At 47.3% G+C, this 27,400-nt stretch overlaps 2 protein-coding genes and 3 long non-coding RNA genes across 9 annotated transcripts in view; 1 reads left to right on the top strand and 4 right to left on the bottom strand.

Annotated features, from left to right (window-relative positions):
* Positions 1–21,228, top strand: part of ripor3 (RIPOR family member 3) — a 34,530-nt gene extending 13,302 nt beyond the window's left edge. For 2 of the 5 annotated variants that reach the window (XM_086200275.1, XM_086200276.1), the window contains 23 exons: positions 6,092–6,190; positions 7,262–7,432; positions 7,952–8,030; positions 8,116–8,139; positions 8,248–8,301; positions 8,424–8,573; positions 11,341–11,404; positions 11,486–11,529; positions 12,096–12,221; positions 12,437–12,582; positions 13,637–13,763; positions 13,842–13,999; positions 14,311–14,541; positions 15,566–15,662; positions 15,972–16,235; positions 16,667–16,815; positions 16,902–17,067; positions 17,225–17,354; positions 17,525–17,689; positions 17,932–18,096; positions 18,980–19,182; positions 19,404–19,665; positions 19,740–21,228. In XM_086200275.1, coding sequence (XP_086056401.1) covers positions 6,093–6,190; positions 7,262–7,432; positions 7,952–8,030; positions 8,116–8,139; positions 8,248–8,301; positions 8,424–8,573; positions 11,341–11,404; positions 11,486–11,529; positions 12,096–12,221; positions 12,437–12,582; positions 13,637–13,763; positions 13,842–13,999; positions 14,311–14,541; positions 15,566–15,662; positions 15,972–16,235; positions 16,667–16,815; positions 16,902–17,067; positions 17,225–17,354; positions 17,525–17,689; positions 17,932–18,096; positions 18,980–19,182; positions 19,404–19,665; positions 19,740–19,840 — 3,174 coding nt within the window. In that variant the 5' untranslated portion in view covers position 6,092 and the 3' untranslated portion in view covers positions 19,841–21,228. Of the gene's footprint in view, positions 1–2,566; positions 2,589–6,091; positions 6,191–7,261; positions 7,433–7,796; positions 8,031–8,115; positions 8,140–8,247; positions 8,302–8,423; positions 8,574–10,757; positions 11,077–11,340; positions 11,405–11,485; positions 11,530–12,095; positions 12,222–12,436; positions 12,583–13,636; positions 13,764–13,841; positions 14,000–14,310; positions 14,542–15,565; positions 15,663–15,971; positions 16,236–16,666; positions 16,816–16,901; positions 17,068–17,224; positions 17,355–17,524; positions 17,690–17,931; positions 18,097–18,979; positions 19,183–19,403; positions 19,666–19,739 lie in introns of those variants that run through there. The other 3 variants (XM_086200274.1, XM_086200277.1, XM_086200278.1) reach the window with 3 other exon arrangements.
* Positions 426–7,722, bottom strand: LOC147268586 (uncharacterized). The gene is made up of 3 exons (XR_015112192.1): positions 7,644–7,722; positions 1,559–1,682; positions 426–638 (listed from the first exon to the last, which is right to left on the bottom strand). It is a non-coding gene; the product is annotated as an uncharacterized LOC147268586 (long non-coding RNA).
* LOC147268585 (uncharacterized) lies at positions 7,897–11,848 on the bottom strand. Its single transcript, XR_015112191.1, has 3 exons — positions 11,478–11,848; positions 11,256–11,334; positions 7,897–8,567 (listed from the first exon to the last, which is right to left on the bottom strand). It is a non-coding gene; the product is annotated as an uncharacterized LOC147268585 (long non-coding RNA).
* LOC147268583 (uncharacterized) lies at positions 19,571–22,234 on the bottom strand. The gene is made up of 3 exons (XR_015112190.1): positions 22,015–22,234; positions 21,056–21,733; positions 19,571–20,880 (listed from the first exon to the last, which is right to left on the bottom strand). It is a non-coding gene; the product is annotated as an uncharacterized LOC147268583 (long non-coding RNA).
* Positions 22,235–22,539: 305 nt separating this feature from the next.
* On the bottom strand, positions 22,540–27,068 carry blcap (bladder cancer associated protein). The gene is made up of 2 exons (XM_086200279.1): positions 26,910–27,068; positions 22,540–24,333 (listed from the first exon to the last, which is right to left on the bottom strand). Exon 2 carries the CDS (start codon positions 24,126–24,128, stop codon positions 23,865–23,867), a length of 264 nt encoding a protein of 87 aa, XP_086056405.1. The 5' UTR covers positions 24,129–24,333; positions 26,910–27,068; the 3' UTR covers positions 22,540–23,864.
* Positions 27,069–27,400: the final 332 nt, after the last annotated feature.

Genomic DNA, 27,400 nt, shown 5'->3' with positions numbered 1-27,400 from the left:
CCAAACATACAGAGACATAAAGAAGCATCCGGACAGCAGATGGTCCAATCCCATCGAGTCCCGGTCCCGACGGCCCTGTTCTGACGCGTCCAGACTCGTCTTTAACGCGTCCTGAGTGATCCGATCACGAGAGGACAGCTGTAAGTGAGTGAGCTCACACTTGGCTTTTGAACACGTTTTGTGACCGGATCTCAAGTCCCTGCTCCAAATGCCAATAAACCCACAACTTTGAACAGTTATTGATTACCATGGATCACATTCTATATTGTATCAATATCATGTTTATTTGTTGCTGTGCAACCACGCAGAACATCTTAGTACCTTTGTTTGTGATGATCTGATTGGTGATTGGTATTTGTTAAATTGTAGAGAGAGAATCAGCTGATGGGTGAGCTGGATTGCCTTTTAGGGATTGATTGATTGATTGATTGATTGATTGATTGATTGATTGATCAACCAGAAGAGTTCTAGTTTATTTGTGGATTACTGAGCATACAGCAGGTTAAGAAAGATGTGGATTGTACCAGTTGGTGCACTTGAGAGTTCGCAAACTGACTTTTTCGACCAGTTAAGCTTTGGCGAGGCGTCGGCCGCTGCTAGCGTCCAGCTGAGTAGGCGTGGCTGGCTCCTCCCACATTCTGAAGTCACAAAGATGAAATAGAGGGGGAGAAACATTTGTCAGCTGAAGACTCCTGTTAGGCTCTGTTAGACCTGTGATTGCCACTGTGTTATTTCTCTTTCTGTTGTTAAGATTAAATACAAGACGGTTTGATTCAAGGTTTTTACCTCTAAATTAAACCTTTACGTGTGTTTCTGTTAAAATAACATTAAATATGCCTGAAATTCACAGCGCGAGGTGCAGAAAACGGAGGGTTGATTGATGAACCAAAACATCACGACCACCAAAGACAAAAGGCTTTCTGTAAATTAATGACAAGTGTGTGTGTGTGTGTGTGTGTGTGTGTGTGTGTGTGTGTGTGTGTTTGTCAGCATCGGTAACAGACAGGCCTCTTGTGAGCAAGAACAGACCAGACACACACACACTCACACGTTTGGACAACAAACACAGGCCCCAACCCTCCCACTTCCTCACCACATGGGACCCTGTAAATCACTAACAAGTCCAGGCTAAATCACCCCGTCACAGCCCCCCCCCCCCCACACACACACACACACACACACTCACACACACATGCTGCACACATCCTTATCCTCCCTTACACCTCCATCACCCTGGGAATGTGCATCTTTCCAGGTACGATTGATGACATGAGCATCAGAAGAGCCTGTAGGTGAAGTATCCCCGTGTAGTTGTATGTAGTTTTCACACGTTGCATTTACACGCGTGATTCAAAAACATAGAAGCTCCTTCAAGTGTAACATCAGAAACCAGAGGGTTTTCCAGTCAGTGCAGAAACTAGGATTACTGCTTAGGTTCATTCTCAACACTGATACATGCCTCAAATCTCTCTTTGTCTCTCTCTTTCTCTCCCTCTTTCTGTGTGTGTGTGTGTGTGTGTGTGTGTGTGTGCGCGTGCGTGTATGGTTGTGAACCAACAGGGAATTCTCAATGACTTGGCTGTACAGGGCTTGAGTTTCAGCTGATTCTTGAACTTTCTGCTGCAGCGTTGCTGACTCTCAAAGGACTCATAACGTTGTTTCCACCCCAGCAGGCGAACGTCCTGCACCAAACAGAGACAGCTATCAACTAGCTGATGAGGTTATATCAGCAAATACATATATACATATATACATATTATATATTTATATATATATATATATATATATATATATACACACACACACACACACACACACACACTCATGAATTCAAACTCTGGATAGATTTAGGGGTGACATGATTCGGTGTATGGGCCAGTCGAGCGTGTTAAAGCTGCATAATGTTGCTGCTAAAACCTGTGAGGTTTCATGAAAAAAGACTTGATGTGCAAATGAGCAGAAGCGGTCGTTAACGAGCGCATTTCCCCCAAAGGTTGGTGTGTTCCTTTAACTTCTGGATGGAATGACGTCACTCTTCATTCAAGACTTCCCTGGAATCGTATCCTCTTTTCTTTCTACGTTGTGCTCTTTCTGCTCTATTTCTCTTCTTCTAGCAGGCGGTCTGAGTGTAAACACTAAGGCTGTCCGTGTTCGCAAGCTTCAGCTGCTTACGCGAGTGTGTGTGTGTGTGTGTGTGTGTGTGTGTGTTCTGAGACCCAGACCCCATTTAAACAGCTCATTTGACGCTTGAAGGTGTGTCAGAATTTTATACATTTTTAAAGGGGATCCGGGACATTTCATGTGTGTGTGTGTGTGTGTGTGTGTGTGTGTGTGTGTGTGTGTGTGTGTGTGTGTGTGTGTGTGTTGCTCCACTTGTTATCCGCAGATGTTATGAATTGATCATCTGCCTTCTCAGTGTGACTTCAATCCTATTGTTTCTAATTTCTGCTCTTCTACTTGTGCTCCAGTTTCCAAAGCAGCAAATCAGTTTTTAATTCAAAGCAGGCCGGCGCTCCGGTTCTCCAAACGTCTACATTTTCACAGCCGTTTATTTCTGGGTTGAAGATTTCAGACTCAAACACGCTGAGGTTTGTCACGTATGATGCGATTTGACGGGTGGCTGACGTGAAGTATTTTGGTGAAGTGCACGCGTGTGCCATCGGCCTGCGAGCGCGCAGACGGGTGGGGATGGATGTAATCTGAGGCAGCAGAGAGAGAGACTTCATGCTTGTTTGACAGAGGGATGTTTCACATTCTTCACATCACTTGCTACACTTGGTTAATGTGGCGCCCCACCAGGACTGAACCATCACTCTGAGCCTGTCAACAGAACTTAGCACTCATCGTTTGGCTTTCCTCTATTTAAAAAAAGAAGGTTTTCTCATGTTCACAAAGTGAATAAATCTCAGTCGCCGCAGCGATATCGATGGAGTAAAATCCTCTACTGATACTTCACTTCTGTTTCGAGTCCAGCTTCAGTATCACCGTGAGGACACAGCGACCGTGCAGCCTCGTAGGAATGTAACCGCAGCAATGACCACAACCTCCTAACACCACATTTGGCGATGAGTCGATGACTGTTGACACGATGTGCCAGCGCCCCAAAAACAAAGCCAGTAGCAAAGAGAAAGGATCCTGTTGTCACAGTGGGCAAAGAAATCGCTGCCTCAATAACGTCGCGCTATGGATGGCGCTTTATAGCCTTAAAAAACATCATCGTGTTGTTATTTTCTGAAAGCAACCTCAAGAAATTACATTTGTCATTAGGAAAAAAACAAGTTTTATGACACACAAAACACTTTGGTTAATGTTGTGAAATTCAGACTTGAATGGCGCTCAAACTGCGGTCCAGTCCAGTGCTTGCTGGTACCGCCCTGCCCCCTGATGCGGATTCTCTTGTGTTCCCACCGCACAATGTGGCGCCGAGAGGTCGTGATCACCGTATAATACATTCCTCTGCTCATTCCTCTGACCTTCACCATCGGGGACCGCTGGTGTTTTTTTTGGTAATCCAACCCTTGAAGTTAGTGTCTCCATGTGGTCTTCCGAAGAAAAGCCCATGAAATTTTCAAGTAGCATTGGGGAGGATTGCCGAAAATAAACCCTGTGACAGTTTTAGGAGCCTCAAACATTTTGTTCAGCAAAACTTTTATGATTTGAAGTGCAACTGCAGTCGCTAAGCTAACGTCAAGCTGTGAACAAACTACAGCTGGGATGCGCGATGTCTGTTTCAGCGTGACGACGTTTGGCGTCTTTGTCCCTCAGATGTCTTTCGCCCGTGTTGCTCACGCTCGTCACCTCAGGGATTTAACAAGAAAACCCTCGCTCAACAACGCTGACTGACTTCCAGGTGTGAGGACTCGTCCCTGCATCACTTTTCATTTCTAGCGTGGAAACAGAACCTTGGGAATGTCTCAGACCTTCTCAAAATGCTGCTTTAAATCTCAAAGCTGTGTGAGGTCATAACCCTGAATCAAACGATTTAAGCGACCAATCGTGAGACACGCTTTGAACTCGCTTCTGTAAAGTGGAACGTGGACGTGGTTCAGGCTGTAGTCTCGGTGGTTACGGAGTGATTAATGTCCTCACAGAGGTACAAGTCCAAATGTGTGTGGGGCCTTGATCGGCGAACTTGTGCTGAGAGTCGTCAGTCCTGGTTTCTCCATCCCTGTGTGTGTTGTGTGTGGTTGCTAGGTGACTGCGGGTTTTGGCCTCAGGACCAGAGTTTATTTGACATTCTGGGTCAGGACTCCAAACTGGGTTATTCTGGGTCAGTATATTTCTGTCACGTGATTGGTTCGTGTGCTGGACGAGGCTCGACATCAGATGGGGGGTGGGGGTGGAGTCACCCAGCAGCTTTAGACGCACAGAACCTGCAGAAAATGAGCAAGAGGGAGGAGGAGCTACGAGCCAAGGTCATCTCCAAAACTGCACGCTCATCATGTTTCGCCACATGTCCCCTTCGTTATTCATCAGGCTCGTTAAGATGCTGAATGGAAACCCCCCCCCCCCAAAAAAAACAAATACAAAGATACAACAGCAAGTCGTTTCTTTTTAACTCGATCAGAAGAAAACAGCCGATGAGGATACAGACAAAAAAGAAATTTGTTTTAACCCGTCGCCGCTCACAGGAGCCACATGAAAGGAGCGGAGCAGATGGCGCCCAGACTGCTCGCGCGTGTGTCAGAGCGCATTTTCAACACAGGTTCATGCAGGCAGGCATGTTTGGTTTTTTTGTGTGTTGCAGCAGATTTACTTTTACATGAAGCCCACAGAAATTCCATGTACTCCAACGGCTCTGCCATGAATTCTGCTTTCATTTAGCTTGTTTGTTTGTTTAACACCATCAGAAAGGTAAATGTGGGTCAGTAGTGAGTGCAGTAGAAGTACAATTATGAGTTTATTCATATTTTAAACTCTAAGGCTGCAGCGTAGCTCCTCCATCCTCACTGTTTCAACTAAAACAGTGCATCAGAGTATCACACAACCCCTGAAAATCTACTGGTTTCACTGTCAGAGTTGGGTGGGAATATCGGCGACGTCGAGGAAAAGTGCTGCTCCGTCGCTTTCAAGGAGCCGCACGTGCCTGCTGCCTTCGGAGCAGAAACGTCTACCGAGCCTGAAATGACGTCCCGCATTGGAACTTCTCGGCTCCGTTGGATCCGAGACAAAACCAGAACAAAGAACGATACTATGATTCGATACAGTCGAGACCCCTGGGAGCGCTGCTGAGTGTTCACATGTATGCAGTTAGTGCAGCTCTTTGTCTGGGCTTGTTTTTCTCTTAATGCATCCCAGAGACGCTGGAGCTGTTTCCTGTTTGGGGGATGCGCGTTCTGTTTTATCTTCTTTGTTTGTCAGGAGTTTGGAGTTTTAGACCTTGAGAGCGAGGCCTCTTGGTCTGAGCCTTCAAAGGGCAGTTTTATGGTGAAGACTTGGTTTTATGGGTCGGGGCAGTTAGCGCGGCTTCTGTGGTTCTAATCTGAGGTTGCAGTGATTGAAACCACACTAAATCGGTTGGAGATTACAGTCAGCGTCTCAATAGGTGCACATGTGGGGCAGAAATGACCGTTGTTTCCTGGCTAAATCTTGGCGATGAAGAGTCGCTCGGTGGCGAGTTTGTCACCTAAACACTCGCCGGGTCTGCGCTCTTTACATCTGTACTCACGCTGACGACCACCGGCGTTCATTAAAGGGACTTTGATTCATTTTTTGCTGCTTAGCACATTTGGCTTTTTGGAAACAGCATCACGCACAGAAAGAACCTTCCTCCGTTTTTCGCCGGTAGACGGTCAAAGCAGCGGATTCTTCTGCGCCGCGTTACAGCAGTTCTAACATTGCTTATGACCTCGTCTCAGGGAACTACACTCCACGCCGCCTGGTTCATTCGCTGGAAACCACTTGACGAAAACATCACATTTCCTGTTTTGTGGAATTTCTAACATTTAATTGAAGTTCTACTCTGCTGACGTCTACAAACGAATCCATCAAACGCTGCGCCTCTGAGCTCATGGCGTGAGGGTGCGTGGGAACACGAGATTTTTTTTGGTTCTCTGTTGGTACTGAGCGGTATTTTCTTCTACCTCATCAGGATGTCGGTGAAGCTGCGATTCAACTCTCCGTCAGATGGAGGTTTGATCCATAGGAGTCGCTCCTTCACCGGATTCGGTTCTCTGACCGGACGACGACGGTGAGTGCAGACTGGTGACGGTGTAGAAGTTTAAGATGCAGCGCTGATGAGTTTTTCATTACACGTCACCTGCAGAAGATGCCGTATCCATGAGCGGAGGGTTGCATACACGTTTGTAGCGGGAGCTAATTTACACCCTAGCTGTCAAGAGTTACCTCACGCTTTGGACTTCCACCAAGGCCCAAACAGCCTTAAAATCAAAGTCTCTGTGGTCTGAAAGCAGCAAAACAGTGGGAGAGGATTTCTGTTCTGGTGATTGACAGGAAGCAGAAGAGATTTCAGTCTTTTTTTCTGTTTCTTTTTTTCACAAACCCCCCCGGAAAAAAAACAAAGCAAAATGAAAACACACAAAAGACTATAGAAACTCTGTGTGTGTGTGTGTGTGTGTGTGTGTGTGGGAGGGGGGTCTGCTCCTCATTGACGGCAGACGTGAACATGCTGGAATGAAGATAGCAAACACAGCGCCGTCAACCGTCCCTGGAGACGGAGCACAAACGGACCAAAATGTCAACCACACTTCCTGTGTGTGTGTGTGTGATTGCAGAACTGTCTTTGTGAGGACCAGTTTGAGTCACAGTGACGACATTTGGCTTGACGGTCACGTTCTGAAACACCCTCAAAGGACAGTTGGAGGGTTCTGCCTCTACAACAGTGGTTCTGCCGGGAGGGGGAGGGGATGTTTTTCCCATCCCACCGCCTGGAACAGTGATAGAAGGCCAACTTATAGCATGAAAGAGTTAATGCTGCTTCCTCCCGTTAGTTTATCAGGTTATCTCAAGATGCAAAGGTTTGTTATCTCGTGGTGACATCTCGTTATGATGAAATAATTAACTTTTATTCTGGGGGGGTCACGACACAAAAAGGTGGAGAATCTCTGCACTAGCAAACTTTTTAAAGATGTGCCGACAGTCCTACTCCAGAATATTTCAACGTGACACTTCCACAGAGCAAGTAAGGAGCAGATTTGTTTTCGTGATAACGAGAGACACGAGACAAATCCCTGAGCTGCTTTAGTCCATGAAAACATGACTGTTAACCCGAGCGCTGACGCCGGCTCTCTGTGGGTTCCAGGCCTTCTTCTGCTCGCAACTCACTTCGATCCAAAGCCATGACAGCAGCTAAATCTCAGAGGGGACACCTGTCTCCCGTCAGGGGGGGAGGAGGAGGAGGAGGAGGACCATTCTGGTCCCTGCAGCCGGACCAGGTGGACCAGGTCTTCCAGGCGCTACGTAAAGGACTCAAGTATGTCAAGCACTTGTTAAAGCTACTGCACCAGTTCTCTTCTACGAGCTCTAATTTGGGGATGAAACATCGATTCTGTGGTAAATACGGACATTTAGGATTCATGGCTCAGCAGAAATGCTCATGTGTTTTATGATGAAGCTGTGACGGATGTGGATGGTCGCTATCCAGTACTTAATCATCAAATCACATTTACTCCAAGAACACTCACGTTCCTGCTGGTGTCCCTCTGGGTGTTTTCAGTCCATTTGACCAGAGGTTTGTAGAGCTCTGTCCACTGTTGCTGCACAGATTTTAGTTTAAAAAGAAATATTAGGGGCAACAGGATGAGAAAACAAGGTTTCATTGAAAAATATGACTTCAGGGAATTAGAGGCAAAGCTCTCCGCCGGAGGCCACCGCTGGAGCGAAGGCGTAAACACGTACGAGGTGACGGCAGCACGTGCCCGCCGATGTTGATGGCGTTTTAGTAGAAACTGTACCCGTGAATGTAACATGTGACTGATGTGACCGGCTGCAGGGAGTATCTGGAGGGTCACCAGGCTGAGATGGACTTCCTGTCCTCACAGCAACGAGAGACCAAGAGAAACTCCCGACTGGTGAGACATAACGAAACTAACGCATCGATTTGTTCATTGTTGACCAAGATAACGATGATGAAAAATGTCTTTGCTTTATTTGCAGGCTTTTCTGTACGATCTAGAAAAGGTAATCTGACCCTTTCCTTCTGCAGATGCAAATATAAAACAAACTGAGATGTATAAACGCTGGAAATGCAATAGAAACAACGAACCACATGCTTGTTTGCTTCACCAGGAGATCAGAGCGCTGGAGAGATACATACGAAGATTAGAATTTCAAATCAGCAAGGTAAGAAAAAGTGAATGCAAGTCTTTTGTTTTGGTGCCAATCTCAGCGTCAGGGGGGAGCTGTGGTTCTCCTTCATATTAGGCAGGAGTGCTGTCAGCCATCCATGTCTGTGGTCCCTGCAGGTGGAGGAGCTCTATGAGACTTACTGCATCCAGTGGCGTTTGTGTCAGGGAGCAGTCAACATGAAACGAGCCTTCTCGCTGTCCCCGTCCACCAGAGCCTCCAGAGACAGTCTGTTGGAGCTCAGCCGCAACCACAGACACAGCCTGCAGGTAGCACACACACACACACACACACACACACACACACGTTACTCCTGCTGCTCCTCCATTTCAAGCCCCATGAGAATCCTGCAGCTCAAAGATGCAGCTTCACGCTGTCAGACTGAAGTGCTGCTTTGTCTTTTACAGTTCAAAGCCCATTATCAGGCGCTAGCACTCCTACTGTAGGCTTCTGGTCATGTTCTACAAGAACAAACACTTGTGGAACGGCATGATACACAGATGGGGACACAGCCAGGGTCCACATGGTCATGAACAACCGTGACCACCCATTTCCAGGCCTTTATGAAAAATAAATAAAGCCAGAAATTGTTTACATTGTATCATATTCAGCCTCTAATAGGGCATAAAATGAAATAAAGTTTCTGGTGAGCACCAGCAAGGAAAGACTCCCAATGCTGAAGGATATTAGAGTGATATTAAAGAAGAACTACATGGGTAACTAAAACCAAATCACAGATTCATAACGGGTTTAAAAAAGTAGGTGCTGCAAAGTGATTTAAAATCACTCCTGAACAAGCACACGACACACCTGAGCTCACAGAAAGAATTTCAGCTGCGCTCCTGCTGCAGCTGAAATTCGTTTCAGGTGCGAGTCGTTCATCACTGTCCTGCCACCACGCGGTGACGTGTGCAGCATGCAGAGGTCACAGACAAACGCACACACACACACACACACACACACACACACACACACACACACACACACACACACACACACACACACATCAACTGACATGAGCAACTAAGAGTCAGTCAACAACATCTTGCCTCCAACGCTTCCCCGAAGTTTCAGTGATTGATAATGAATGTTAGCAGGACAGCAACTAACCCCCACATTTTCTCAATTTCTTGTTCTTATAAGTCAAAACAAAACCATTTACCAATTTTTTTAATTTCATTTTTTTTAAATAATAGTATTTACTCAGAAACGACCTCAGTTGTCCTTTCAAGCAGCATCTGCCTAACAGATGACAGTAACTGCTGAAGACTGTCGGCTGCAGGTCAGAGGGACAAAGCCGAGTTTCCACCACTGGGAATTTCCAGAGTTGCATCGCTAGAATCAAACAGGATCGTATGCTGAATACCTTCCTGATGGGTAAACTTTCCCCGTTAGAGACAGAGTATGAATGCAAGCGTGTGGCTGGATCTAGTTGTTCAAACATCGCAACCAACTGCCCATCAGCACCCCCGCAGGTTTAAAACGGGAGTATTTTGCCTTTTAAGTTCTCTCAAATAAGTTCATTGAGCTCAAAATGTTGTTTTTTCCCATCCTGCTTTACTTCTTTGTAACTCCAGAATGCAGAAAGAGCCAGCCATGTATAAGTAGCTCGGGGCTAAAGGCTAAAAAAACACAAAACTGCTAGTTTACAATGGCACCATCCAGTATAGCCCACGTCGTCATGGCTGGTTCATGGTAGCACCGAGCACCACCGGCTGGAGCATTCAGTTCAGCTAACACTTCGCCTGTGCAGGTTCACGTTAGCGCCACACAGCTTGAGAATGAGGAAGTGGATTTGATGAGATGATGCACTCATGAGTGTGCAAACGGACATTTTTGATGATGTCAAAATTACAAGCTAAATATACATGGCTGGTTCTCTTTGCATCCTGGAATCAACAAGAAGTGTTGCAGGAGGGAGTACATGTCTTTGTGAGCCCAATACATCTATTTTGGAGTACTTGAAAACCAAAATATACTCTATGGGTGAAGTATCAGTCTAATAATTAAATTTGCTTCTTAGCCTGGTCACTCGCCGGTCTGGAGGAGGTGCAGGACATAATCTTCTGATTTCCAGCTGTACCGTGATTCATCCTAGACATCTCTGGTGTATTTTGTTGTTGTTTTCAACAGTGTCAGTATTGTGCCAGCAGGTATCTGAGGGTTGAACAATCTCTCAAACCTTTTCAGATAATTTGCTCATCTGAGTCTGGTTCTGGCGTCCTGTGGAGAATTTTCCATCTGTGCTTCAATGTAGCTCGCCTGCCTCCACATCAGAGCCCATGTTAACGAGCAACTCAGGTGTTACAAGAATCATAAATTGGCCGCTTGGTTTTTCATTTTGGCTGCGAGCACCAGGTTGGTCTGCAGTGAACAGCTGTGACCTCCCAAAAACTCGGCCCACACAGGAGGCATCAGCCTGCTGCACACATGCTGCTCTCTGCTGTACTCAAACTGTCTGTGTTTGCTGCGGTGCAATCTCACCCCAGACTATGGGCAAGACACTCGTCAGGGGTGATTATACCTGCGTGCTCTCTAATGGCCAGTAGGGGGCGACTCTCTGGTAGACAATTTCTCAAGCAAACATTTCCCTGATGAGTTTTAATTGATTGGAAACTTCAAGTAGTCAACACAGCGGTGTGGTTCACGAAGAGCAGCTCTGTGTTTCTGTTTTTATGAAAAATTCATAGTTTCTCCTACAAAAAGTAATTTATGAGGCAGGAGGAGCGAGACGTCTGGTGCTTTTACTGCAGACAACACGGGAGGTTTCTGGTGAGACGACTGGGACATTTGCAGCTGTCGATTTATTTTTATTTTAACCCAACAGGACTCCTGCGCTCACTCTAACCAAGTGTTGGGTTTTTTTGCACCTAAACCTCACCAATAATATGAATCAATCAATATATCAACCAAATCAAATAATATACGGTCCCACCGCGATGGATCATTACCTTCAGTTCAGAATCCTGTGACCCTTCAGCAGGAAGTACCAAATGTTGTATTTTCCACATTTCTGCATTTTCCTTGTCCCTGCAGGACATGTCAGTGATGGAGGGAGAGTTAGAGATCCTCCTCGGAGAGCTGCACATCAAAATGAAAGGTATCTAAGGCCCCACACCAGTTTACAGGTTACCAGGCACACGTTATCCCACCAACGTGTAACTGCTGCTTACTTTTGCAGGTCTGATCGGCTTCGCTCGGCTCTGCCCCGGGGACCAGTACGAGGTGAGCGTTCCGCTGAAAAATATGAGCCTGTGTCCCACGACGAGGCTCAACGCGCAGCCGAAAACCTCCTCAGGATGTCGGACAGACGTCACGGCCATTAGGCAGGTGGACGTCTCCGGGAGGTTACGGCTCCATTTCAGTGTCTGGGTAGTTTAGCGCTGAGGCCGTAAAAGGAGCTCGCTGCTGCGTGTGTGACTCAGGTGAAGATGCATTCTGGTCTTTGTACCGGATTGTTCTGAACACCTGGGGAGGAGATGCAGCAGACTGTCATAATACAGGCCCCGCCTCTTTCATTGCCTTTTATTACCTTCACTCCTGAAAATAACTATTTTATCTATAATAATTCCATTCATGGATATTTTAAGGTGAGTCTAAAGTAATTTGTCCTCTACTAAGTCAAGTTGCAAGTCGTGAAACGGGGTCTGGCTCCAGTCCAGGTCTCTCTGACTCGCCTCCTCTTCTTTCTAGTCTGCTGAAAACATTGCACTGTTTACGTCCTTGAACTCCCCATTCACCCTTAAACTGAGCGAAAAACAAATCATGCCCTGATGATGTCACATGACCAGGTGGTGCTGCGGTTGGGTCGCCAGCGCTGGAAGATCAGAGGGAGGATTGAATCGGACGACACGCAGTCCTGGGATGAAGAGGAGATGGTCTTCCTCCCGCACATACACCACAACTTTGAGATCAAGGTTAGAAGACCAACCATGGCGCAGACACGCTACATTTTACATGCCGGAGCACATTTTTACTGCTCGGGGTGGATTAAAACCTCATTACCCATGATCCCTTTCCTCTGTGAGGCACCTCTGTTGCAGCTGTTCATTGAACCAATTACCCTTCTGTACATTTTCACTGCGCCTGCACGATCTCTGTCACCATCGAACCCATCGGGCTCCTCTTTCAGGTGACAGAGGCGAAGGGTTTGGGCTGGCTGCTGGTTGGCATGGTAACCTGTGCAAGCGCAGACTTCTTTGTGGCGAGGCCGCAGCTGATGCAGGTGGACATCACCGAGCTGGGAACCATCAAACTGCAGCTGGAAGTCACCTGGAAGTAAGGAAACGAACACACACACACATAAATAACGTAAATGACCTCAACCAGAGGTTCCTGAACGCTCAGGAACCTCTGGTCCAGACAGACATGCACTGAGGGCAGGCTTTGATGAGCAGTGGTGATCTGCCGATGAAAAGAAAAATTATGTTTTTGTTCTATCGGTTGTTGGGAGATGAAACGGGGACGGCAAAGACGGGTGTGGAAGGGAATATTTGCAGCGTCACATCTGGTCTGATCTGGCTGACCTTTGAGGTGCCCCTGCTGCCCGTCTGAAGTTCAAGCGCTGGTTCACAGGAATGACGAACCCCTAACCCACACAACCAAAATGGCACAAATGTGCCTGTTCTTGGGATTCAAGCACGTGCTCACAGCAGCGAAACAAGGAAGAAGAAAAACATCATGACGTAAACAAGAGGCGACGTGTGCGGTTACTATCGTGACAAGCAGCCATCTTCCAGAATCTGTTACTGGCTTCGCCTTCAGCCTCCTGCCTCCCTCTCACCTGAGCCAGCTGTCACTGAGCAGCTCATTGAGTACAGACTGTACAAGACACACACACACACACGACAACCTTTGTGATTTGAGTCGTAATGATTTACATTTTGTTTTGGGCTTTTCTAGAAACTCAAAGATGCTTTACAAGTGAATGGAAAAGGCCAGGGAGGTCAGAGGTCAGGGATGCTCGGCACCTCTGGCGAGGTCTGTTCTAGGGATCCTTTGAGAATGAGGAACAGTTTAGGATATTTTTGATATGCGATCAAACCTGATTTACTGAGGACTAACTTACACAGACTGTATCATTCACGTTGAGGTTTTCCTCGGGTGAACGCAGCACAAATCCAGCGTTGGTGGTCTTTTTCTGTAAAAGCATCACAACTCTGGGAAAGTCTGGGAATCTTCAGGCAGGTTGTGGATGTTCACATCTTCATTTCAGGCTCCGACTTTGACAGATGGTTGCTATGAACAGACGTTTGTGTTCAGTACACTGTTGCACATCTGAGCATCAGATTTGTATTAGTGCCTCAATGTTGGTGTGTATTTGTACCTGCAGTCCGTTTGACAGCGCTGAGAAGGTGCGTCCGCTGTCCGTCAGCAGGCTGTCGGTGTCCAGCAGGAAGAGTTCAGTGTACAGCTGGACGGCACCGAGCACCCCCTCCTTCACCGAGAAATACTTCATAGTGAGTTCATTGCAGTCATTTACAGGTAAAACTTTTATACTCTGTTCACACTGATGTGATCTTCTCCCTCCTCTGCAGTCGATGGTGCATGAGCTTCAAGATCGAGAAGGTTCCTTCCCGTCTCTAGAGTCTAAAAGTCGCCATAACAGAGGAGGCGTGTCTCTGCTGAGCTACCTGTCGCACCCGTCACACACCGCCATCACTAACCACAGCACTCCCGGCCCAAACACCCCCCGGTAGGGAGAGCAGAACAGTTCTACACCAACACGCTAATTCCAACCCATCTTTCTACTCTTCTGACAGTGCCTTTGCATCTGTGCCTCAATCCTGTCAAAATATCTAAGATAAGAGATGTATAAAACTGCCATATTGTCTGGTTTTAGCGACATTTTCCTTCATTGGGATTGAAGAAGGGGGAACGTAGTTCATTCTGATGAGATTTGTGGGTAAAACATGCTGAAGGAAGCAAATTAAAGCCCCGTTAAATGATGGTCAGTGTTGAGCCTCTGCGCTGTGACGCCTCAAATGACCATCAAATCCTCCACAGTCTCACTCGGACTCACAGCTACCCCTCCAGCCCCAGCCCAGGCACCAGTCTGGGGGGCAGCCAGACTCAGCTGTCCCTGGGGGAGGAAGGGTCCTCCTTGGAGGAGGAGGATCCCAACGAGGAGAGGATGAGGAGGAGGAGGGTGGATGAGAAGGAGTGGGGACAACTGTTCAATCCTGCCGCCACCATCACGGCGACGAGCACGGCGGGTTCCCTGGTGGCCCTGCAGAGGTGAGAACGAGCTCAGCTGCTGAGATGCCGTTGTCTTGGCGACGTCTGCACAACAATAGAGATGAGTCGCTCGAAATGATGATGAGCCGAACAGCCAGGAGCCGATGGGACCGCAGGGCGAACTGAGAAGGTCTGAAAGGTCAAAGGTCATCGTGATGGGCTTACTTCACGCAGACGATGTCCAGAGTCTTTTGTCTTTCAGATATGAAATTATTTTACATGAATGTATTTTGTTGTTTTTCATCATTCTGTAGCAAATGCTGCTATAATTTCTCATTATTAGGACATCTGTTTTACTAATAAAACATGAAGTCGCGCTGCAGACGTCCCTTTAACAACTGTGCTGCCGTTACTGACATTTTTAGAAACCGTTTGAACTCAACCGTGTAAATCAGGGATGTCAGAATAAACTAGAAATGAAGCTTTGTGGAATGTGTGCCGGTCACAGTGACCTTGACCTTTAACCTTTCAATCACCCAAATCTTCTTACTTCACCCTTGAGTCACGGTGGATGTTCATACTTCAGAAGAGACTGGAAGTCACCTTGACCTTTGACCTTTAAAATGTTTTCTTTCTCACGTTGGTGTCAAATTCTTCTGTGTGTTGGTGACATTATCACGGAAAAAACGAATATCTGACTTTCGATCATTTTCGTATGAAGAAGTGTAGCAAACGCAGAGATGTGGACCCAAACTCAGGCTGAGGTTGCTTTGTATGTAAAAAGGGAGTTTACTGTGACCGGGGAGGGAATGAGGACGACAGACGCCGCCAGAGGAGGAGTGGTGACGGTGGGTGGCCAGGCTGAGAAGAACCGGTAGATGAATAATGGAAGTAACAGACTGACGAGCAGGGAAAAGCATGCGGAAACGATCCTGAGAGCAGAGGAAAACAAATTAGTCCAAGTAAAAAAGAGGCCAAGGAATGAACTCTGGATGAATGAACACAGACTCGTAGCTGAGCGATAAAAGCCTGCTTGATAACATGACAGTGTGACAAATGAGGATTTATGGATGCGCCTCTGCAGGTCCAGCACACCTGACATCCTCAAAAAGAACACAACTGGAGAAGCAGATGCTGAGACGCAGAGCTCGGCTCTGGGACAGGACGTCAGCAGCGTCCAGGTGAGGCGCCTCGGACTCCGGAGAAGTCCTGATTCAGATTAAAGAAGCTGGCCTGAATTCAATATTTGAAATATGAAATATGAAAGACATTTGATCGACCTGTTAATGTAAAGTGAAGCCACTGTAACACACGACAAGAAGTGGGACAAACAGGAATATTTCAGTGTATCAGGATATTTCCTCTTGGAATATAATATCAATATTCGGGTGCCAAATGTTCGTATCTTTAAAAAATTCCCAATAGGATTCTGCAAACCAGTGACTCTGACTCGAGCCATGCATCAAGTCTTTGTCCTATGTGTTGTCCAGGTCTCCCCAGCATGTCCATCCTCCTCAGCCCCGGGTGCTCTCTCACCCCCTCCTCAGCCACCGGCTGAAGCCACACCCTCACCCTCGGCGGCTGCTCCGACCCCGGGGAAGCTGGTGGTAGCTGGTGGCCAGCGCAGAGCCCAGGCCGCCCGGGTTGGGACAATGATAACAGAGCTGGAGAAGATGTTACAGGGCCAGAGCTGCTCAGAGAAGGAGCTGAGAGCCCTGGACAACCAGATACTGCACCTAGCAACCATACTGAAGGTACCCGGAGGATGCAGTCAGACATATTCATCACTATCAGAGACGTGTTACGAAACTGGGTCGCGGGTTCTTGATGATTCCCTGCGCCTCGTCCGGCCGCCGGGTAGAATAGATGGGGTGCCACAGGCAAAACAGGATCCGGGGCACATCGTTTGTTACCCCATGAAAGGACTAGACAGACCGTAGCAACCGTCTTACCAAAACCCAGAAAGACACAGACATGATCGCTAATAAAAAAGACAAAGAAGAAGCCACTCCAGGAAGTGAGGTTAGAGTGAGGATGAGGATCCAGATTACTGTTTGGGATTGAGGCAGGGTAGTGTTTGGGGTAGGTCTCCAGGATATTAACTTAAGTCTGTGTAAATACCCCAGAAAATTAGGATAACGTGTGTGTGTGTGTGTGTGTGTGTGTGTGTGTGTGTGTGTCCCAGAATGATCTTTCCCTGTGGAGAAACTCGTCATCATCAGAGGAGACTCTAGCTGTCGAGGAGGTTCTAGGCAGTTTTGATTTCCTGTCAAATGACTTCAACGCCGATGACGACACTTCCTGTTTGGGCAGCCTGAGGCTAAAAGACAGTGGGTGAGTGGCTACACGCACAGAATCACCAATAAAATAACACAAATGTGTTGCAAAAGAAACGACCTGTTTGCATTTGTATCCATTAGCATCAGTTCCTTCCAGCAGAGCACTCTGAGGAGTCTCGGCCTCCTCTCCCAGGACAGCCAGTCAGCTTCAGAAGAAGAGTTGGTCGTTCCCCCCCTGACTTCTGGGAATTTGGGTCTCGACCAGGTCCTGGAAACTCACCTGGAAATCTGTTGCATCCTACTACAGGTAAGGTTATAAATCCCACCCCCCCCAACCCCGCATTCGCCAAATTCTCCAGAAAAGATTTCAGGGAAAAGTGTTGTAGCAGTAAGTTTGAGGCCAAACAGCCTCTGGAGTCACATCTGAATCCCTGATCTGCTGTGTTTCCATTGTGCCTCCTCAGCTGATAAAAACTACAGACTTCAGCCCGTCGAGGAGGAACGTGCTGGAAGAAATGGCTCTCCAAGCCGACGTTCTCGACAGAATCAGCTGTTTGCTGTTGGAGAAGAGCGACAACATCTCTGCAAGTGACAGTCAGTGGAAAATCCCTCACACGCTGCTCACAATGGATATGATTATGAATATGAAATAATAACTACAAGTATGATTGACACGTTTCTTGGGCAGGCATGTTCACCTTTGTGAGACATACGTGTGTGAATAAAGCTCCTCCTCCACCTTCTCCTCTCGTCTTGCCCCTCAGTGCTCCAGAAGGAACAGAGAACGAGGGACGTGCTCTTGTTCTGGGAGGAGTGTGTGCGCGACAGCAGCTCTCCTTTCTGTTGCAACGCCGACTGCTTCTCCAGAACGTTGAGGAAACGTTACACACACAAGGTGAAGGCCAAGCAGCCCGGCCAATCAGAAAAAGGTACCGCTTCATTCAAATCCTCCACACGTCTCGTGAGCTTCAGCACCACGTCCCTTAATGTCTTCTTACTGCCCAGACGATGAGCTTTGATTCATATCATTTACATGCAATTTACACTAAAATCCGAACAGAAGTTTAAAAAAATCTTCAGGGCCGTGTATTGTACATCGTGTTCCTGCGCACTGGTCAGGCTGTGCTAGTGTGACTAGCAGCAGCTGATGTGTTTTCTCCCTCTGCTGCAGTGTTCTCTCAGCTCATGCATCAGGTCCAGGCAGCCTGCAGGACGGTGCCCAGCCCTCAGAGACTCTGCAGCCCAGACAGAGTCACCCTCTTCCAGCTGTCGGTGTACCTGAAACGCTGGGACACCCTGGAGCTGGGAGAACACATCTCACGCCTCTCCAAGGAAGGTAGGGCTAAAGACCTGCGTGTTGTATCAGTGTAAAGGCCTTGTGTTTTGTTCTCTATGGTCACTCCGGGGTTCTGCACACAAGACAGGTGTCAAGGTCTGCAGGGAAACATGTCAGCACCTAAATAAAAATGTGTCCTGGAGGAGTCAGCTGGATGTTTGAGGGGCGACTGTCAGCTTAGGAGTTGGTTTGAGAAGTATGGGGTCTGAGATTATTCCTGAAATACCAACACATGTAAATCATCCGTCACCACGGCTGCCAAACAGTCAGCTCAAACAAACTGTAGCTGTTGGGCTCCACCTCCTCAAGATCCACCGCATCATCAAAAACCGATCATGTGTGAAGACGCAGAAACATCGTCCCCGCGTTCCTCCCTCTCCCGCTGCTGCTGACGTCTGCTGTTTAGTAAACTCTTTAACTACATTGAGTTTTCAGAGCACGACACGAACAGAAATCCTCAAATAACAACACAATGTCCCTGTGCAAATAATGCAATCTGGGACGAATGAAGTCTGCAGTAAATTACAGTATTTCCAGCAAATCCCAGCGTGCCAGACAGATCGGAATCTACTTTAATGTCATTATCCTTTAAGTTTTAGTTTATTGAAACCATCACAAAACTGTAAATCAGCTGCACAGCCAGAGCTGAAGCGTCAGACTGTTTGAACAACCTCGCCTCTGTGCTGTTGGTTCTTTTTGCGTTTGCCTCAGAGAGGATTTACAGCTTGTCTCATGTTGAATAAAAAAATGGAGTTTCTGAGGAGGCAGAGTGTGACAGCGCCACCTGCTGGTGAAGACCGTGTGACGAGATGGAAAGCTCCCACATGGACCTTGTGGTGACCCTGCTCTCTCCGCTAACCTGCGTATATCACTGCTGTCTCAGAGTACCTCCTGTCTGCTCTGAGGAGCCCCAAACGGATGCGGGCTTTGAATAAGATGAGGGGGCGTGGCATCACTGAGCTCCTCCCACTGGGATCCACGCTGCAGACCCTTGCAGCCCTGCAGATCGACTCAAACCACAGAGTTTGCCAAGCTGCAGCCAACTGCCTGCGCAGAGCGGCAGGCTGCAGGACATTCAGGAGCCAGGTAGGTTCCCCTGCTGTTCAGTGTTCGTTCAGCCGCTTGTTAGCAAACGCTGCTGTTTTTGAAACATATAAACCCTTAGAAGTAGTGCGATCAGTACTTGATGCGACATAACCTCTGTAGGTGAGTGCTTTCTTTCGCCACATCTTTAGAACTCCAGGTCATAAATGCTTCAGTAGTCCTTCAGCACCGGTAACATTCCGATTTCTCTCTCTCTGTCCCAGGCAGTAATTTACTACACAGAGAGTTTGAAAAGCGCTGCCGTTCCGATCCAACACGGGTCCTGTCTGGCTCTGAAATACCTGAAGGTGACCAACAAAGCAACTCTCACAAACACAGCGTTGATCTCCATCTGGCTCTTACTCATCCTGTGCTTTCATCATCCTACCTGCCAGGCGACGGAGAGCGTGGACTACATCGCAGATCTGTGGGGATCAGCGGATGAGGACCTTCGCGGCGCTGCCAAAGAGACCATCCTCTCGTTTGGTGAGTCGTCACCGTTTCAGCACGACAGCGTTGACCAGGAGGAACGTTTCTAACACCTGTGTGTCGATCTTCAGGTAAAAAGGGTTACCAGGCCTTCCAGAGGATGGACCAGCTGTACACCGAGATGCAGGAGGAGGCGTACCAGAACCAAGAGACCGAGATCACCATTTTATAGGAAACCAGTCCGGCCCAGTATTCTGGACCTTGGTAATGAGGCCCAGCACGAGGAACCAGATGGAGGCGACTAGGATGAACGTAAACTGAGCTGAAGGAGGAAAGACCGGAGAAATTTTACTCTCCGATGTGGAAACTCTTTATTTTTGCGAGTTCTGAAGGAGAAGGGGAAGATTTGAGGACGTTGACTTCAGCCTTCTTTGGATTTACTTTTGTTTTCCTTCACCAGGTGGACTCAGGTGTGTCTGTGTACCTGACAAGTGACTTTATTTTGGTTAAAAAATATGCAAATATTCTGAATCTTATTTAAAGAACAGGGACTGCTCACCTCCAGTTTATTTCCATTTATAAGACGCTTTGTGCAGCTTCAAAAATTACTTTCAACAAGGTCAATGCAAGTTTATGAAATGAAGGAGACATGGATGTGGTGGACGTGTGGGATTTAGAGAAGGAATAAGCAAATAAATCAGCACCAACAGCCACAAACTGCCGGTGACAATCAGGAGTCATTTCCAAATGAAACTTCAATGTTTTTACTTTATTTTTGTATTTACTTCCACTTCTTATTAACTTTTAACCCTTTTTTTTTAATGGGTGCTGAGACATTCAGGAAGACCAGCAGGAACCCAATTATTATGATAATATAAATCCCAAGTTAAAACCGGACCCAGCGAGTGTTCATTCATCAGATAAACTCCGTGTTAGAGATCCAGCGTGCACTCCTACTTCAAATAGCAAGCGTGGCCCTGAGCAGATTCACTGAAACGCAAGCTAATGTTGCCCTCTGCTGGCTGGTCTGGTTAGCTGCAGTTCTGGAGGGATTGTGGACATTGGGCTTGTTATGCAAGTGGTCATCTGACCTTTGACCTCTCTGACAAATATTTAAGGTCAAGGTCAGTACAGTGGCGTGGGAAGGAAACTGAAGCGTTGTTGTACTTCAATCTTTTGGTGAAGTTCAATTTGTGCCCAGGGAGGATTTTAGTGAAGTCCGTGCTCTCAGTTCAGTTCCACTTTCCATACGATGCCTGGTGGGGAAAGTATCTAAAAGTACATATGAGATACAAGTACAACACTACTTACTACGAAATAAAGAAAATGAACCTAGAACTGAACCTAGAACCTGGTCTAGACCACATCCTCTTGAGTACATTAGAAACTGAACCTTTCCTGTTTGCATCATAGACGGAAAATAAAGAAACTAGAAACTCAGACTCACCAACGTTTCCTCTTCTAGTTGTAAATGTTTCTCTGCAGTTTCAGTCACTGCGATAGAGTCGTCGTCTGGCGCTGACGTCAAATCTTGCATCTGGTCAGAAAACTCACGTCCTGTGAGAAGTTGTGTTTTTAAAAGGCAGTAAATGCGGCAATAAATGAGTCGGATTGCAGTATCAGATCCACGGCTTTACTTGATCTTGTGTCAGGATGCTTGAAGGTTCCCTTCTAATCCTACAATTTAAAGTTCATCTTTATTTTCAGGAGAAAGCGTGCAACACGCAGCCGAAACCGGCAGTGAGAGTGCTGGAGGTGGGAACCGGAGCGGCTCACGGTGCTCTGATCCAGCGGTTTGTTTCAAAAGCACAGGGTTTTTGTTTTTTTGAGCTGTCGGGATAAAGAAGGAAAACGTGAAAGATGTTGGGCTGTGAGGGGAGGCAGTGGCAGGTTTGCTTTGGCTTGCACTGCAGTTGCATCACAGCCTGAAACCCAGACGACTTTGAGTCGACAGCAACAGTTCCTTTGCCGTCTCTTGGCCGCTGGAACCCCGCTTTCCTTCAGTCGTTCTACAGGTTTTGGTTTTGTTTTCTCCGCTTTTATTCGCGTGGAAGTCCGTTTAAAGCCGCAGAGAGCCACTGGGCGGAGTCAGCCGTTGACTGTCCATTCCAAGAAACTCCCAGGCCTGAAGGGAGGAGGAGGAGGAAGATGAAGCAGAACCCAACGACATCTTGAGGTCCTGGCAAAGTCTATTAGCTACAGAATAACATACTAATACTTCATCACTGATAATGCTGGTGTAAAGGTGGGATACAGAAAAACTATGTAGGGTCAACTGGTGTTTATTGCTAATATTTGGTTACCGGAAGTATGACAACTCATACCAGGGTTTCTGATTGGCTGCATGGTTTCCATTAAACTGGTGCTTTTCATCGAAACTAAAGACTTTTCTTTCGAGGTACTCACAAAACCTTCTTTGACTCCAGAACTCTCAACAAAACTGCTCCTCCTTCGTTCTGGAGTCACAGAGGTGACGCGGCACTGGAAAATATCCTTGGGTTCAAGACGTCCATGCGTGAGGCACCAACAGGCAAACGGAGCCTTTCGTTGCTTTGGCGAGCGACCGCGTCATTGTCTGAACTCTCCAGGTGTTCAGCTGCTGGCGGCTGGCGAGTCACAGGTGCGCCGCTTCATCGCCAGCCAATCATGAAACACCTACTTCCTCAAGAACTCCTCCCCTTTGTTAAGGGGCGGTTGGCAAGCCGGCTCCTGAAGAACCACCAACTGCTCATCAGTGGTCCTCAGATGTTCCACCGCGCTTGTGTGTTTCGTTGGAAATCTAAATGTTCCATAAAGCTGTTCTAACCCACAAGCTGACACGCTGAGTTCGTCATGAAGTCGTAGAACCTCAGGAGAATTTAACAAGGTTTACATTAAGCAAAAAAAAAAAAGAGAACTAAGTACAGTTTCCAAAACACACACAAACACACATTAAGAGGAAAAACTTTATTTAAATTAAAACCAAAGCAATTGTGTAGCAGGAGAGCATGTTCAGCACTGCGACTGGAGGCTACACACACTCACTATCTCATACACACACACACACACACACACAGTATAAACACCTTGGTTTTGTATCTGACAGCTGAACGTAACACTTAAAAGAACACTCAGGAAAGCTCACAACAGCGCCGTCCCTCTGATTAGCGTAGAACATCGTATTGTCATCGAGTCGCCGCTTCCTCAACAGCATCTGTATTGCTTTTTTTTGGGGGGGGGGGGATACTGAGCCTCTACTCAAGTCTTTCACCCACACCCAGCTATTTCTACCCTTTGGATACTTCAGCATTTTGTTTTTCATTAATTAAAACTGTGTGTGAATTTAATTCTTGGAAACAAAAACAAAGGCAACCCATGCAAAAAAAAGAAAAGAAAGATAGAACAAAACAAAATACTCGTAGGAGTGGTGGCAGGAGACCCCCGTGGTTCCAAGAGGAGGAAGACAAGGAGAGGCAAAGAACCGGACAATTTCTCAGCTTTATTACACCGTGAGAGGTGTGTGTGTTGCGATGCAGGGGGGGGGGGGTGTTCACAGCATGGTTATTGATTGTCCAGTGTCGTGTGCTCTCCTTGTTGAGGTTTAGCTTACGTGTGCAGAGCCAACGTGGCGACAGAGTTGGTCAGGTTGGTCTTTTTCTCTGCCTTTTGTCCTCTGCAGCCTGGTAGTTTTTCACGACCTTGCAAATCAAGCTTCACAACGGTCCGGGGTCGTGGCCACTGGCGAAAGCTCGCTCTTCCACTTTGAGTTTTTGGCAGCTTGCATTTAGGGGTTTTACTCTAATGATCAGTAACAAAGTTGAGCGGGAAGTTTGTGGGCTGGAGAGGAACCAGAATACTGAACACGCTTTGGTCTGGTGTCCCATGGGGTCGTTTAATCAACCAGGTTTTGTTCCGTTTGTGTAATGCTGGATAAAAAGTTGCTGAGTGTGAAATTCTTCCTCCTTAATGCCAAGTTCACACACGTCCTTCCCTTGGAATTGAAAGTTTAGGTGCCCCTCTTACCTCAGCTCTTGTGTTAAAGCACACGTCTCCTTGGACGCCACTTCCTCTGTCCTCTCCTACTACCACCTCAAATTCAAGTTTGTGTCTTTACAGCATCGCATCAGTCCTAATACTCCTCAAGAACTGGCTGGCTTCTCCTCCATACCACCTTTAGCCAAACGTGCTCGGAACGGTTCTCCTCTTCCAGCATGGCAGTAATTCCCCCACGCCCCCGCCCCCTTGCCCTCTCCGGCATCTCCCTTCCTCTCTCTCCTCTAGGTCCCAACAATCGCTGGGTCGTGTGCGGCGTCCGGCAGAGATGCGTCCTGGCAGTGGTAGAGGAAGCAGTTCCCCCAGCAGCTGTAGCAGATGAGGAAGAGGGCAGCCAGGAAGACCAAGGCACAGATGGTGCAGGGCTTCCTCTCCAGCAGGAAGCTGAGCAGGTAGAAGCCCATGAACATGGAGTGGTTGAACCACAGCGCCGGGTTCAGGGGTTTGGGGATGAGCAGCACGGGGAGCAGCCACTGCAGACAATACATGGTCTCCTCAGACGGGGGTGGGGAGTCCACCGAGTCTTTCTGGCTTGTGTGGGAGGTGGTGCGGGGCTGCTGCTGTTCAACCCTGGGTGACGATGGACAGAAGCCCTCAACTGAAGGGGAGCAGGGGGAGCTGTCCTATCCAACAGAACTGGGGTGATGCAGGAGCAGGTCAGAGAATCCAGGTGATGCGGTGGTCAGGTCATCCCTGGAAGCAGCAGAGGAGAGTCCAGATCTGGAGCTAAGGTGCAGCAACAAGACACTACCAGTCTACACCACCTATTCTTCCACAGCGCGAGTGAACGACCTTTAACATGAGCCTACACTACAGCGCGAGGAATGGAAATCTGTAAGATCTTATCAACACTGCATCAGTCCCCTATCAACTCCAGATCATTTTTACTGTGTACCGATTAGCAGGCCACGCAGGTTCGCCAAAGATTTTTTTTCCTCCGAGTCTGAAAACTGGGCGTAGACACGCCAGATAAAAAGAAACGGGTGTGCCTGTGACATCCAAACGTGCTCCCATAGATTATATTGCTCGTTATCTTTTCCACCTCCCCAGCCAAGACACATGACATCATTATCCTGCGAGGAGCAACTGTCTGAACAATATGACAACGTTGATAACGGGAAGTGATCAACTTAGCCAACGCTCCCTTCCCTGAACCTAAGACGAGAGCCGTAAAGGCCAAGAAAACCGAGCTTCATGACGCTGGGAGGACACGGGGTGGAGGTTGGTCGTCTTCGTGCTCAGTGACAGCTTCCAAAGACTCCTGCAGCAGATTTCTTACGCGTCTCTCTCTCTCTCTATCAGGTAAATTAGCTTAAAAGAAAATCACAAGAGAGACTCAGGATCTCACTTCGAAGCAAGAACATGTGTTCTTAGTCGAGGTGCGAATACTGAGACTGTCCAGACTTACAGACACCTGAGAAGTCTATTTAGTGACAGGCTGAGATTTAGTGACAATGCAGATGTTACTGTTAGAAAGACCCACCAGCGCTGCTGATGTCTTTGGAAGGCTGACGCGAGAATTTCAACAGTGCCACCGTCATATTAAGAGATAAAGTGACAGCGTCATATTGCAAGTGCCGACTTTGAAGGAGCGACTAACTTTTGATTCTGAGGAATATTCAGTCAGGCAGAATTAGAATGTGAAAACCATAAATATCCTAAAATAAGTCAACCATAAAAAATGCAAAGTTTTTGAGAGGGGATCTATTGATCGACCTTAGTAGATTAAGTTACTTTATTTTGTTATAATGAGAAGGTACAAGGCCACAAAGGTCCATCACCCCCTTGGGATGCTCTCTACTACTCGGACACCACACAGCGTCATTCCTGCGCTCTGCCGGCGCAGCTGAGCCACATTCTCTGATGACCATGAATCATCTGGAACGTATGTCATGGAAAGTTTGTAATTCTAAACACTCAGGTCAGAGCAGCTCCTCCAGTATTTGAGGACAGATTTAGAGTAAGGGACCGGTGAGGAACCAGGAAGGTACAACTCTGGCAAATGACAGTAATTATGAAACAAAAACACATTAAAATGTTCATCTGACATCCAAGTCAGTCGGTACAAAGTGAGATTGAAGTGCCACTCCTCACATCTGCTATTAAAGACTCCCTCACTTCCTGGGTAAACATTAATAATCCAACTATTAACCTGGGTGACTTCCTGAGAAGGGGCCTGATACTGGTAGCTTAGCAGCTCAGCTAGCTAGCAACGCACGAAGCAAACTCATCCCATTTATACCAAAAAAAAAAAGTGAACTACAACTATGAAACTTTCAATTAAGGTTAGCGTTCATCCAATAAAAATGGATCTAATGTCTTCAATTGGAGACTGCAGGGCGGAGGGTTCTGGCTGCGGCGAGCTGAAGGACAGAAGCCACGGTGCCGCCAATGACAGCAGCAGGAACCCCGACCGCCGTCACTACTGCACATTCGTTACACGCCATGCAGGTGCAAATCACAAGTGCTGCTTCTCCAAGAGCTGCTCTCACTGCCGGGTGTTTACCGGCGCCTACGTTACGGTGCAAATGCTGCAGGATTCACGGTTCGATTCTTTGGCTAATCAGTGAAAGCTGTTGGACGCCAACGTACCACGCCGGTCCTGCCCACCGACTGACGCGGAAGCAACCCCAATGTCTAAAGCCTGTTTACGGCTAACGTCTGACTGCCAGACGAGGCGAACCGCATTCAAAAATCCTTCATTTTAAATCCACCGGGTTTGAGAAATTTTACAAATCCAACACGACGCCTCGGACATACGCGTTGTTGAAGTGAATGGACGGCAATAATTAATTCGGTTTACTGAAAACGGCAGTTAACGACATTTGTGGGGAAGTAATTTCGATAAACAGAATGGTTTCACCTGCCACGAAATCCGCCGCAGTGGGGGGGGGGGGGTAGCTGGATGTTTGTACAATGCGCACTAATGTTCTGATTTATCTTCACGTCGATCTGCATCAAATACAGCAGGAACACATTTAAACTACAGTCTACGCCATGTTCAAGAAATCATTTTAAGCAACGGTCACTGTTAGCCGCCGGCTTGAGTCCTAGTTAGCACAGCGGGGGGGGGGGGGGGGGGGCACATAGCATTAGCTTGAACTAACTAGCTAGATTGGATTAGACAAAAGACTCGGCGGGTGTATTTCAACCGCCAATATCATCAACGGGGGGGAAAAAGTTCTCACTAGCTAGTCACATGTTCAACACATGCGTGTTTCTACCAGTCCTGATATCTGTTCGGAGAAATGACAACAACGCGCACAAACCTGACATCTTCTGGGTTCATTCTCAGTCTACAGCGACCATCAACCATCCGACTGGCTACGTATGTTGCCGCTAGCTAGTAAACATGCTAAAAGGCGGTGTGTTGGCAGATCCCGCGAGACTATCCGCTTCTTCTTCTTCTTCTTCTTCCTCTTTTTGTTCTTCTTCTTCGTCTTCTTCTTTGAGGTATATTGTCGCTGTCACGCCTCCAAGTGGTTGTGCGAACCAGCGTGTTGCGTATTTACCACAAAACGAATCTTTTTTTTCTTCATGTTCTTTGTTTCAGTGACTCTGCAAAGATACTGTAATATGATTATAGAACATTCACTTCTTTGGCTTCGTTTGCTCGCAAGCTAAGTCTTTAGCCACCAATTACTCAGGAGTAGAACATCTGTGAAGCAAAGTGTACGTCTGTTCTCCTGACGTGTAAATCAAATGAATTATTGTTGCCTGATATTTCTGACTGTATCATAATGTGCGCTGTGTCTTCCAG

The sequence above is a fragment of the Aulostomus chinensis genome, chromosome 3 (genome assembly GCF_037954235.1).
Source record: "Aulostomus chinensis isolate RoL2024-O1b breed Wild chromosome 3, RoL_Achi_v1.0, whole genome shotgun sequence".
Taxonomy (NCBI): domain Eukaryota; kingdom Metazoa; phylum Chordata; class Actinopteri; order Syngnathiformes; family Aulostomidae; genus Aulostomus; species Aulostomus chinensis.
This window is presented reverse-complemented; position numbering and strand designations above follow the sequence as displayed.

Excerpts from the sequence above, each read along its gene's own strand:
- blcap (XM_086200279.1), bottom strand. The coding sequence starts at position 24,128 with ATGTATTGTCTGCAGTGGCTGCTCCCCGTGCTGCTCATCCCCAAACCC.